Source organism: Octopus bimaculoides, chromosome 21 (genome assembly GCF_046866305.1).
Source record: "Octopus bimaculoides isolate indiv1 chromosome 21, ASM4686630v1, whole genome shotgun sequence".
In the NCBI taxonomy this organism is placed as follows: Eukaryota; Metazoa; Mollusca; class Cephalopoda; order Octopoda; family Octopodidae; genus Octopus; species Octopus bimaculoides.
The window spans coordinates 2,640,714-2,653,691 of record NC_142948.1 but is presented as its reverse complement, the minus strand read 5'-3'; the positions used below and the strand labels follow the sequence as shown (position 1 = coordinate 2,653,691).

At 38.2% G+C, this 12,978-nt stretch overlaps 1 protein-coding gene across 3 annotated transcripts in view; it reads right to left on the bottom strand.

Annotated features, from left to right (window-relative positions):
* LOC106868786 (outer dense fiber protein 2) overlaps nucleotides 1–12,133 on the bottom strand; it is a 37,835-nt gene extending 25,702 nt beyond the window's left edge. Inside the window, exons 1-3 of one of the 3 annotated variants that reach the window (XM_089338791.1) lie at nucleotides 12,010–12,133; nucleotides 2,143–2,266; nucleotides 1,003–1,137 (exon numbers count right to left, since the gene is read on the bottom strand). In XM_089338791.1, coding sequence (XP_089194917.1) covers nucleotides 1,003–1,137; nucleotides 2,143–2,253 — 246 coding nt within the window. In that variant the 5' untranslated portion in view covers nucleotides 2,254–2,266; nucleotides 12,010–12,133. Of the gene's footprint in view, nucleotides 1–1,002; nucleotides 1,138–2,142; nucleotides 2,267–9,564; nucleotides 10,313–12,009 lie in introns of those variants that run through there. The other 2 variants (XM_089338793.1, XM_089338792.1) reach the window with 2 other exon arrangements.
* Nucleotides 12,134–12,978: the final 845 nt, after the last annotated feature.

Sequence of the window (12,978 nt, the reverse complement as noted above, 5' to 3'; positions counted from 1 at the left end):
CTAAAATAGTAAGGTAAGATAAAATAAAGTATACAGGCATATACAAGGACATAAACTTCAGAAATATCATGAATGTTTAAAATATTTATAAACATGCATAGTTTCCAAGTTGTATAAAAATATTTAATAATTTAAGACAATACATTACGATATATAAACGTACAGTATGATTTAATATATAGTGGGTAAATATATACGATATGATATGATATTACAAATTTATATGTATTATATTAAAAAAAACAACCGTACAATACATAGGTAATGCTAAAAGTTAGCATCTACGGACCGTTTCTGAGACGTGTCTATTAATATCGTGTAGTACTCATATTAGAAATTAGACACTCCCTTCATCAGGATGTTCATTGTTACAGAAAGAGAGGAAAAAATAAAAATCTCAAAAGGTTACAGTGACATAATACAATATGTTAACAGACATGTAAAATCAAACGGACCTAATACAATACATCATGGCTCTTTTTTTCAGTTAACTTTGAAGTTACATATTTTTATTCCCAACCAGATAGAGTACTTTTTTTTTGTTGATCTTACCATCATGCAACAGTACATTGAACATAACACCATTAAAATATTTGCAGATGACTAAGCTCCAGAAAGTCATTAAGGGAGCCTATGATCGAACGATGCTTCAATTGGACTCAAGAATTGTGTGCAATAGGACTGAACCCGAATCAATGGGGATGAGAAACAATCAGCTTAACCACAGGCAAGCGCACGAGTACTTAAATGAAAGAAAGAAAGTGACACTCAACACATTAGTTTGAGTTGTACTTAATGATGAGTCACTCAAAGTTTTGATAGGGTTGAGTCAGATTTGACTGCTATCTCTAGCAGGTGGTGCAGCCACAAAGAGGTAAGATAAGGTTTGAAGGAGATTTGGCTGCTATTTCTAGCAGACTGTTTTTTTACCATATAGAGGCAGTGATTGTTGGTTCAATTTCTACAGCCATCAGTAGGTTTAAAGGTAACAAAGACACTTACCTGTGTTATATATTTACTGCCCTTTGATGTTTTTGCTGGGGGTGGAATAAATGGGGCTCGCAGCTGAGTAAAAACAGGTTTCTTGGATTTTAATCTTCTGTTCCGGAAATTTCCAGAATCAAATTGGCGGCTGATCTAGAAAAAAACAAAAAAACAAAAAAAAGAAACCATTTTGAGAGAAGATTCTAAGCAAAATTTGGTTGGTTTTGAAATCTTAAAAGTTTTGTTTTCCTTAGTAAGGGAGAATTATAATAAGTGTTCTTGTGAAGATTAAAAGAGCTGTGAAGGGAAGTGGGAGGGTGAAAGAGGGATGAGTTAGTGTGAAAAGGTGTGTGTGTGGAAAGGTGGGTGAGTGTGTATAAAAAGGTGTATGTATGGGGAAAGTGGAAGGAAAAGTAAGGTGGGGCAACAGAGGTGTGCTTAGATATCCAAATGTCATGTGATCTCTTGCTCCCCTCTCCCCCCTACAGCCCCTGCCCTACTTACTTGAATTGTAAGCAAATATTCATAAAACTGGAAATAATTATTTCTACTCTAGGCATAAAGCCTTTTGGGAGTGAAGGGGACTAGTTGATTACATCGACACCAGAGCATAACTGGTACTTATTTCATTGACACTGAAAGGATGAAAAGCAAAGTTGACCTCAGTGGAATTTGAACTCAGAACGTAGTGGCAGATGAAACACTGCAAAGCATTTTGTCGAGCAGGCTAATGACTCTGCCAGCTCACCACATCAAACATATTCTTCATCATCATTATCATTTTCCATGCTGGCATGGGTTGGATGGTTCAACAGGAACTGGAAAGCCAGAGGACTGTCTAAGTCAGCATGGTCTTTGCAGCTGGACGCCCTTTCTAACACCAGCCAACTTACAGAGTGGGTTGGGTGTTTTATATGCGGTCTCTTTTGGCAAGGCTTTTGCAGCTGGACGCCCTTCTCAATAATAATCATAATTGAAATGTTACAGAAATTCTCTTATGTTTCTATTGTGATGTGATCTCGTTGATAAAGTTTACCTTGTTCACTTTTATATAAAAAAACAAAATCAAACGTTTACTCTGGAGAAGTTTTTTTCTGAATTCACAAAGATAAACAGAGGTAAAAATAAAAGAGAGAGAGAGAGAGGGGGGGGACTGACCTCAGAGAACTTCATACTTCTTGTTCTTTCATGAAGAGGAACGGGTGTGGATCGCCTCATGGCTGTCATTTGAGTCGGTGAAGTATATTTGCGGCTCTTTTCTATCATCATGACAACAAAAACTCTGTGAAATAACAACAACAATAACAATATGATTTGTAAAAAGCATGCCTGACTTCAAAGCCTAACCCCATGGTCTAACGTGAAATGCTTGGTTGACCAAAGTATGCACTTCTTAATGAATGAAGGGTTAGGTGTAGTCAAAGCATGAACACATAAAGAAACCAATACAAATGTCTATGTGTGTGTGTGTGTATGTATGTGTATAAATATATATATGTATGTATGTAAATATATGTATGTATGTGTATAAATAAATAAATAAATAAATATATATATATATATATATATATATATATATATATTTATATACAGGACTTGGACAAAATAATGGAAACACCTAGCATCATAATTTCAAAATATTTATAAAACCGTCAAAAGCTTGTTTATTTCTATGTTTTTTGATTTATTATTAGTGTTGATTAATATGTTTTGCTCTTTCTTTTCAGACATCATCAGAAAAAGTTGAACAAATCGACCCCCAAGACTTATTTTTTAAAGCTTAGTACTTAATCTATCAGTCTCTTTTCACCGAACTGCTAGGTTATGGGGACATAAACACCAATACCAGTTGTCAAGCAGTGATGGGGGGGGGGGACAAACACACACACACACACACATATATATGTATATAAGACAGGTTTCTTTCAGTTTCTGCCTACCAAATCCACTCACACAGCTTTGGTCAGTCCAAGGCTGTAGTAGAAGACACTTGCACAAGGTGCCATGCAGTGGGACTGAACCTGGAACCATCTGTAAAGCAGTCAGTATTGAACAAATTTGGTTAACTCAATGCAACAATCAAATACCGATGAATGCAAGTGGAATAAACATCCAAGAGAAGTCTTCATGCTGAGAAGAATTCCAAGTATGATACAAGAATAAGAATGGAGAAAATCATATCCTTAATTGGTGGATACACCATACTGGCAATTGTTTCTCTCATATACAAAAACAGCCATACCAGCAATCCAACATACCTCCATCATCAGCTGCCCCACGGATGTCATTATGGTTTTGACACCTGGGCAGAACCGTTCAATCCGGCAGTGTCAAAGCACTAAAATAAGTGTTGCTTTGGAACAAACATACCGAAGAAACCACGACTTTCAAACACATTTACTCTATGTACTGCCATCATGGAAAACAAGCATTAAATGTCGATGATGATGACACACACCCAGACAGTGTTTATAAATCATCTTTACAACTTCCACAATTTATTGTATTTCATAACCAATGGAGCCCTCTTGGAAGTCTTCTGATGTTTCTACTGAAACTTTGTTTCCCAATAAACTCTGCTGGGTCAACCTTATTTTGCACTTTTTATAAATTTTTCATATTGTAAAGGTAATCTATGGACACACACACACACACACACACACAGAGATACATATTTCTACATATGAGTTTAAATTCATGCTTGAATGAACCAAAAAAACTTCTAGCAATTTCCCACAGTGTATGTAACTATTTTCAGCTAATGATCAACCTAACCTGAAATGAAGATACCCACCCAACCAGAACAATTTCTTTACATTCCAAGTCTCTTCAACCACCACCACCACCACTACTATATCCGAGAAAGCAGCTACTTTATATCAAATATCTGAATAAAGCAATGAGAAAGCAAAAATTTGCAAACGGCATATCACAATGTTAGGTCACCTTTGTTTTATGACAATATAAGTCTCCTTACAAAAGCCTGATGCACTCTCTGAGTGTGAGTGTGCGCTTGAGTGCATGGCCACAGAGATAAGTAGGTGCAGTGAGAAATGAGAGAAAAAGAAAATGTGTATGAGAGAGAGAAAGAGAGAGAGAGAAGGGAGAACAAGAGAGTATATGCACGAGAGAGAGAGGCAGAGAAAGAATATGTGAAAGATAAGGGGAAAGAGTGTGTTAGAGAGAGAGAGGGAGAGAGAGAGACAGATCACTGTTGGTGTTATTGTTGTTGTAAGTTTATACAGTGATAAATCAAAAAAGAAAAAAAAAAAGAAAAGAAAGACCCATTTAATCTTCAAATGGTCGTTATGTCAACCTCAAGTGTTCCCCCATTTCCAAACTTCAAGAATACACATCAAGTCATTACACAAAACATGTTAAAACAAGTTGAAACATTTTTTGAAACTTGATACAAAACCAATTCTAATGATTTTCCTTATTTGTTTGTTGGAATTATCAGCTGAAGCAAGAGGCCAGTGTAAAAGCTGGGTGAACGTCTCCTTCAATTATGTAACAGTTCATTCAGTCTGACTTTTAATTCAAATTGCAATTTCATTCTTTTTAACTCACCACTGTACAATGAATGGTGTGTGTCTATTTGACTGTAAAACAAAGAGCAGTCTGTATAGGTTGCATGTTTTAAATGCCTGGGGACTGATCAGTTTGAAGACATTTGTGTGTCACGCATATATACGGAGAGAAAGAAAGAAACATGGCACAAGTGGGGCAAGTCCCGAACTCTTTGCTGCATTCTAAAAATTAATTTAATATTGATGGCCCAAAATAGGGATGAGTATTTCAGGCGAAGAGTTCGGCTCTTGCTGCACTTTTGCCACATCTATCTTATGCTAAATATGCTCCTTTGTCACTTCCATTATAATTTTGAAAGAATAACTGTTAAAATTGAACTGCACTTTTCAAAACTTGCACTAAGAATAAGCACAAGGTAAAATTACTACCTGCTTTTATAGCAAGTTGATGCAAGTAGTTTATCCCATCCCCTTCTGACTTTTAGTTCATGTAATTGAAAAAAAAAAACTGCATTATTTATGGGATAACCTAATACTTGATAGAATATTATGATTGCAAAAATGAAATACCATGTCCTGACCATCAATTAATATTTACAAAGCTAAAGTTAGTGGGTATTTAAGCAATGCATCCATGGATGGTTCATGGGTCGGATGTGGTGCTGAAGGAGCAGTAAGAACTCCTGAAATATAAATATACATCTGTAACCTGTTTTTTTTTTCTATCTTCGATTGCATTGTTTACATTAGACGTATTCAGATATGAAACATTGTATCTTGCAGTGTTGGTTCTGAATTCTTTGTAGAGATAAACTTAAGAATAAGAACATCTCACTGCTAATACAAAAGTAAGGCATAATATTGATTTGTAAGCCTTTAATGTACTTGGTAGTATATTCTGCTTGCAAAATGAACTACTGTGTCCTTGCTAGAAATTAATATTAATGTTTTGCAAAGTCTGAACTGGTGGTGCACTCCATGCATTTGCTGTTTGAAATATCTGTAATGTCTATCTACCTACCTACCTACCTATCTATCTATCTCCCTATCTATCTATCTAAAAACACACACACAAACACACACGCATAATATACATTCATGCTTAATATCTACACACACAAATTTTACTGCTTACAATTTCTGTCCATTAGGAAACTCACCAAACCACATTTTAATTAGAAAAATATTTCAGATTCAGTTCCAAGATCTATAAATCAATTTGCTAATAAGTTCATTAATTATGCAATGTTATTATTTCAATGCACAAGTAATCAATCAGGTGAAGGCCTATTTATCCCAGATGATTCAATACGATTTATTTATAGTGAGGGAACACAGCCTAGTGGTTAGGGTGTTGGTTTCACTATCATAAAATCGAGGGTTCAATTCCTGGGCCAGGAAATATGTAACATCCTTAAGCAGAGCACTACATTTTGTGTTACTCTAAAAATGAAGACCAGCTTAGTACTGGTGCAGCTCTCACCCCCCAGCTTATGGAGTAATCTTTCCCCTCACCCCCAGCTTGTGGAATAATCTTTCCCTTCACCTCCAGCTTGTGGAGTAATCTTTTCCCTCAACCCCCAGCTTATGGAGTAACCTTTGCCCTCACCCCCAGATTGTGGAGTAACCTTTGCCCGAATTTATGTATATATATCTGTGTTTAACTATCTATATATATGTATATGTACACACACATGTATGCGTGTGTGTGTTTAAAATATCTGGCAGAGTAGGATATGACCTTAGGATCTAGTCAACCACATAGTCAATCAGGTTATTCAGCAAGGTGTCATCGCCAATGATGACTGGCCTAATAGCATTAAAGTTAGCTACTACAAGTGTAAACGAGATAGAATTATGAAGGTATCAAATTGCTGAACCAAGTCATGAGAGAGAGAGAGAGAGAGAGAGAGAGAGAGAGAGAGAGAGGGGGGGGGGGGGAGAGAGAGAGAGAGAGAGTTATAGCCCAATTCACTAAAAACAACAGAATTAGACGAGATGAAATGCAGTTCAGCTTTGTGCTTGGGAGCAGTAGTTAGTTAAGAATAAACCATTGTACCTGGCATTCTTTGACTTGGAGAAAACCTTCAACAGGGTACCTTGCTCTGTGACATGGTGGGCTTTGAGGAAGTTTGGGACAGAAGAATAGCATGTGAAAGCTGTAGAGAGGTGTTGTTAGTAAGGTAAGAGTTAACCATGAGTACATTGAGGAATTTAGTGTACAGGTAGGCATACACCAGGGCTAAGTTCTCAGTCCCTCTCCTATTCATCATCATCCTCCAGGTCATAACAGAGAATTTAAGACTTACCACCCCAGGGAACTACTATATGCTGATGATTTCACTCTCATGGCAGAATATCTAACAGAATTGGGAAAGAAATTCCCAGTGTAGAAGCAAAACCAGGAATCAAAGACCGTTAATTTAGCAAAACATAAAGTTCTAGTAAGCAAGAAACTAGACAAGACTCTACCACCTTCAGGTAAATGACCTTGCTTGACATGTAGGAAAGGTGTAAGCAGAAATTCCATGCAGTGTACTCAGTGCAAGCTATGGACCCAGAAGCAGTGCAATCAGAGAATGGTTAACAGAGAAAGGAGTGTTTGTGTGTGGAAGATGCAGAGGAGACATGGGTAACTGATTGTAATCAAATGCTCTGGAAGCTCTCTACAGGTTGTAGATAATTTCTGTTTCTTAGATGACCTAATCAGCAGTGGAGGAGGATGTTCCAAAAGTGTAATTGCTAGAATAAGATGGGAAAAAATTCAGAGAGCTTTTACCTCTGTTGGCAACTGAAGGTCTCTCTCTCTCTCTGAATGAAAGGAAGATTGTATGATGTTGTGTACAAAAAGCAATGACAGTGAGATTAGCCAGAGAAACCATTCCAAAGCAGACTTTGGTGCAGTCCACTGGCCAACCAGATCCTTTCAAACTGTCCAACAGATGCCAGCATGGAAAACGGACATTAAATGATGATGATGATGATGATAATAATATATATCGATGTGTGTGCGTCATTGTTCACCACCACCACCTGACAACTGGTGCTGGTTTCTTTACATCCCTGTAACTTTCAGGCATGGAAGCGCCAACAGCCAAATCCATCTGAGATGCAAGCAGACAACGAAGCCGTCCTGCATGAAATCGTTCCGTGTCCATGCATTAGTAACATGTAGGCTTGTGTTGAGGAGCTGCTGTCTCATATAAGGTGAAACCGACTGTTTGCCGAGTCTGTAGAGGAATGTATAACCCTCTTTTGGCAGAGAAGTCACTGTCACATTTCTATTAGAAGAGGTGTGATAGTGACTTCGAAGTTTAGTAAACTTGTACTCTATGAAAAATTACTGAGTACTTCTTAAGTTTGTTTATTATAACTTGACATAAAAAAACAACAAACATTAGTAAGAAAGAAAATATATATATATATATATATATATATATATATACACACACACACACACACTTGGAGCCTGGTGCAACCTCCTGGCTTGCCAGTCTCCAGTCAAACCGTCCAACCCATGCCAGCGTGGAAAACGGACGTTAAATGATGATGATGATTATATATATATATATATATATATATATATATATATGCGGAGAGAGAGAAAGAAAGAGGTCGGAAGCGAATCACGAAAAAGTTGTCTTTGTGAACAAAAAATAAAGAACTCGTAGAATAAATGTGGTGTAAAAATTGGTCAATTATAACAGTCCCGATTTTTGTCAAAAGTAAAACGTTAATTTTGACTCCTAATGAGTATTTCTCTATTTATTTATTTAGTTTGGTAATTAAAACTTAAACGAAAGATATATATCTATAACGGATTTTAATAGACACACACACAATCTTCTGTTTCAATCACTGGATTGCGGCCATTTGGGGGGCACAGCCTTAAAGGATTTAATAAAACAAATCCACCCTATCAGTTTCTTTTCCGAAAAGAGTTACAGGGAATGTAAACAAACCAACACTGGCTGTCAAGTGGTGGAGAGGGACAACCACACACACACACACACACACACATGCATGTACAGCAGGCTTCTTGCAGTTTCCGTCTACACAATCCATTCACAAGGCTTTGGTTGACTCAGGGCTATAGCAGAGGTGCCACGCAGTGGGATTGAAATCGGAACCGTGTGGTTGAATAAGCAAACTTCTTACCACAGTAGGCACGCCTGTGTGCAGACCTAATTAAATTTTAATTGCACGACAATTAAACGAGTACTTAGAACAATGTGAGCAGTAATCCCTCGATTATCGCGGGTATTACGTTCTCAAAACCCCCGTGATAGGTTAAGATCTGCGAAGCGGATACAGTACTGTATATTTTATCATTACTTTCATGATTTGTACAAATTTATTTTATCATAAATGCAAAACAACACCACAGAGGTCGACGGAAGCTTAAATAAACCGCGTTAGGTGAACCGCGATAAGGCGAGGGATTATTGTATATTCTTGCTTATCCGAATGGTAACTGCGACGATGGCTCGTATTACCGTCCGAGATCGATTAGATTTGAAATCAACAGTTTGTGGCAGGTCACAAAGTACATAAATAAATGGCCATTTTCTTAATTGTTCTTCGTTCATCCAGTTCTCCGAGGCATCACCATCATCATCCAAACTTCATCGTTACACAAGATGAAGAATACTTCGGAAAAGTTTTGCGAATTTGTGTTCTTCACACGGGAATTCATACAATTTGGAAAAAAAAACAGATTTGGTGTGGATTTAAGGAGATTTAGCGGTTATTTTGCACAACTCGCACATATGTAGCGTATACATATGTATGTATATATATATATATATATATATATATATGTATGCACGTGAGACGTGTATATATATATATATATATATATATATATACTCCCCCTCTCTCAGTGCGAGACGCTCGCTCTTAAACCGGTTTGATAACATAAAGCAAAAGACAATTACACTGAGCGTGCTTGACGACACTAAATTTGATAACAAAAGCATCATTAGTGATTATAATAAGCAGCTTCTACTGATGCATACACACATTATATATATATCTCATAGAAACTTACCGATTCTTTTTTTTAATCTACCACACTTAAAATAACGGTTTTCAAAAATACTCACAGTTCGGGTACACCTCCTGTTTTCTCTAACTTCACACACCGGAGAGTGGTTTGTTTACGTTGGCTTAGCAACGACAGGTGCTCTCTGGGGGGTGGGGGAGACAGACAGACAACGACAGGTGCTCTCTGGGGGGAGAGAGAGAGACAACGCGATGGTGGGATAATGGCCAGGATGTACGTAAGGTGGATGGGGGAACCATATGGACATCTCCGACCGGAAGGGACCTCTCCCCCCCCATACCCATCTGAGGCTGCTCGACCTACTAGAAATAGCAGCCAAGACTTCCACAACTAACGTTTTAAAGGGAAGGAGGGAATATGTAGTCCTTAATGCAATATGTCTGATTAAAAGGCAGTGTTGTCACGGCTGGAACGACTTTGGTCGTAGGTCTACGTATTGAGCACTAACATCTCTTTCGGATTATATACGAGGAAAACGTTTTGTGGGCATCCGAATCGCTAGCAACAGCAAAAGAATTTTCCTCGAACCACATCTTAAAAGAGGACAAATAAGCTAATGTAATATTAGATAGACCGTGGAAGAAGAATATAGACGTGATGGTCACGAGTAGAACGTCTTTGATTATGTTTTTGTTCTGTCAGACTCGACCTGTTGCTTAAATAACAACACAACGGACGACGTGATGATATAAACCAAACACAACCCTTTAAAATTGAGTCTTATAACTAAATTAGAAATAACCGGGGGAGGGGGCGATAAATTAAATAAATAAAAGCCCCCCCCCCCCCACGGATCTTTTTTCAAAATTCTTTTAACCACTTGAAGTATATCAACTTCTCATTTAAAAAAAAAAATTTTATACACTGATAACACTGCAGGTTGATAACATTAAACGAAGGATATAATACACGGAACATGCCCGGAGCACTAAATTTGATAATACAACACACGTGTGTCTTTGTATCTGTGTTTCTCTCTACACACCACTCGACATCCAGTGTTGGTTTGTTTACGTTCCTGTAACATAGCGTTAGGCAAAAATGATCGATAGAATAAGCACCCGACTTTAAAATAAAACAAGTACCGATTCGTTCGACCAAAACCCTTGGAGGTGGTGCCCCAGCATGGCCACAGTCCAATGACAAACAAAAAACACGATATTTTGTAATATTTATTAGTTTCCAGTGACGTGACTAGTATGTGTGTGTGTGTGTGTGTGTGTGTGTGCGCGCGCGCCCCCACCCCCGCACGGGAGTAGCGCTCAAGTTTTCCGCCGTCCAACCCTCGAGCCCCCAAGCTTCTACAGTACCGTCCCCATAAAATGGTCACTCGAAACGGAATCGTTCCTCACTAGGGCTACACTATTGTTAGTTTCCGAGATAACGAAAATAATATGAATTTATGCAGTAGCGTGGCTAGAGTGTGTGCCGCCGGAGGCAGCCTCCTCCCACCGGACCCCCCCCCCCTAAAAAAAAACATTGCCTATAGCAGACCTAAAAGTACCGCCCCAATAACCCCCCCACACCTATGCTAGTGAATTTATGAATGAATATCTCAGTATCGTAGGATGACACTGTACACACACACACACTTATGGCACCAATCTATACACACTCATAATGTGTGTGTGTGGAGAGAGAGAGAGAGAGAGAGAGAGAGAGAGAGAGAGAGAGAGAGAGAGAGAGAGAAATAAAAACTGATATAGAAATCAATAGGATTAAATATAGTGGAAAAGCACACAGGTTGTGTGTGTGTGTGAATGCGTGTGTATGTGTGTGTAACTACACGTGCTGTGGGCGATTTCTTTTCCTTCTTTGGACTTTTCCGACGAGGAGATATGCTCGAAACGTCAAATAGCTCATAAATTAGTTTGATATTTGAGCTCTGACTGACTGTATACAAATTAGTTCATAACTGGGGTCCGTTTCTTCCAGTAAAAAAATATGTTAATAAAAACAAACTGATTCACTGAAGAAAAAAAATTGTGGATTATTTTCATATAGATCAGTGCTGCGCAACGTTTTTTCACTTGCGGCACACCTGAACTAAAAATATAACTAAAAGTATAGGGAAAAAATATTCAGGTTTCACGGCGACACACCTAGCATCGTCTCGTGGGACACCAGTGTGCCGCGAGATACCGGTTGCGGAGCATTGATATAGATCAATATACAGACTGCGACGGAAAAACCTCCCACATTTCACACAGCCATTTTGTATGACACCAATGAAAGCAAACCGGTGGAAATGGTATCTTCTTGTAGCGGATGTTTTACCATTTATTTTATGGTTACTATCATTGTTTACACTGATATAGAATGTGCGTTTGCTGTTCAAATATTTATCAAGAATGATTCTAAGTGGAGTTTTTTGTTTGTCGCACCCTGTATAATAGATACAACAGTTAATCAGAAATCGGATGCACTTACAGAAGCGATAAACATTCTTGTAATCCAGTGGTCCTTAAGCTGTCGGCTTTGGCTGAATTTGAAAATATTAACGAGGTTAAAGATCTAAGAGTAATGGCGCATAGCCCAGTGGTTAGGGTATTTCACTCGCGATCGTGAGATCGTGGTTTCGATTCTCGGACCGGACGGTGCGTTGTGATCTTGAGCAAAACACCCTATTTCACGTCGATTCAGCTATGAATAACCCTGCGATGGAGTGGCGTCTTGTTAAAAGGTAATGGTGTGATCTCGGTCATTTATACGCCTTGGAAACTGAATCACTGGGCTCTACGAGTTCTGAAACTCAAGATAGTACTTTAATGTAAACCCAACAGATTCCAGTTCAACACAATTAACATCAAGAGTCGACCATGTTGCACGGTCAGAAGGAACCGTTCAGCACAAATTTTGGTCCCTAAAAAGCATGAGCGAGGAAGGAAAACATTTTCAAACGATACGGTTTTGAAAAATAAAAATAAAGCTTTTTCTGCGTGTGCGGCTGATGAGGGATGGGGAGGTGAATATCGATCTGTTATATGTGCTACCAAGATTCAGATCCATCTGTGGATCCTTGGTCGCACCTGGGTGGTTCTCACCCCTATAGGGACTTGTTAATTTTCTCGTTGTTTACACGGGTAGATGTAAACCAACGCTACCCTTTGTATTTTGTATGGTACTAAAGGCTTTCTTTTTTTCAGCCTTTGTGGCCAATAAAGAAATTATTATGATTATTATTATTATTATTTACATAGCACAAAATGTGCCTGAATTAAAAATAGAAACATGAAAATTGTCCCAGACTAAAATGACTAACATATTTACATAGCCATTTGTAACCGGGTGGATGTCGGCGTCTTCATGGAGTAGGTGAGTGCTTATAATGCGCCTTTGCAATACAACACATACTTAGAGGGAAGGTGTGTGTGCATATGTATACACATATATATATAC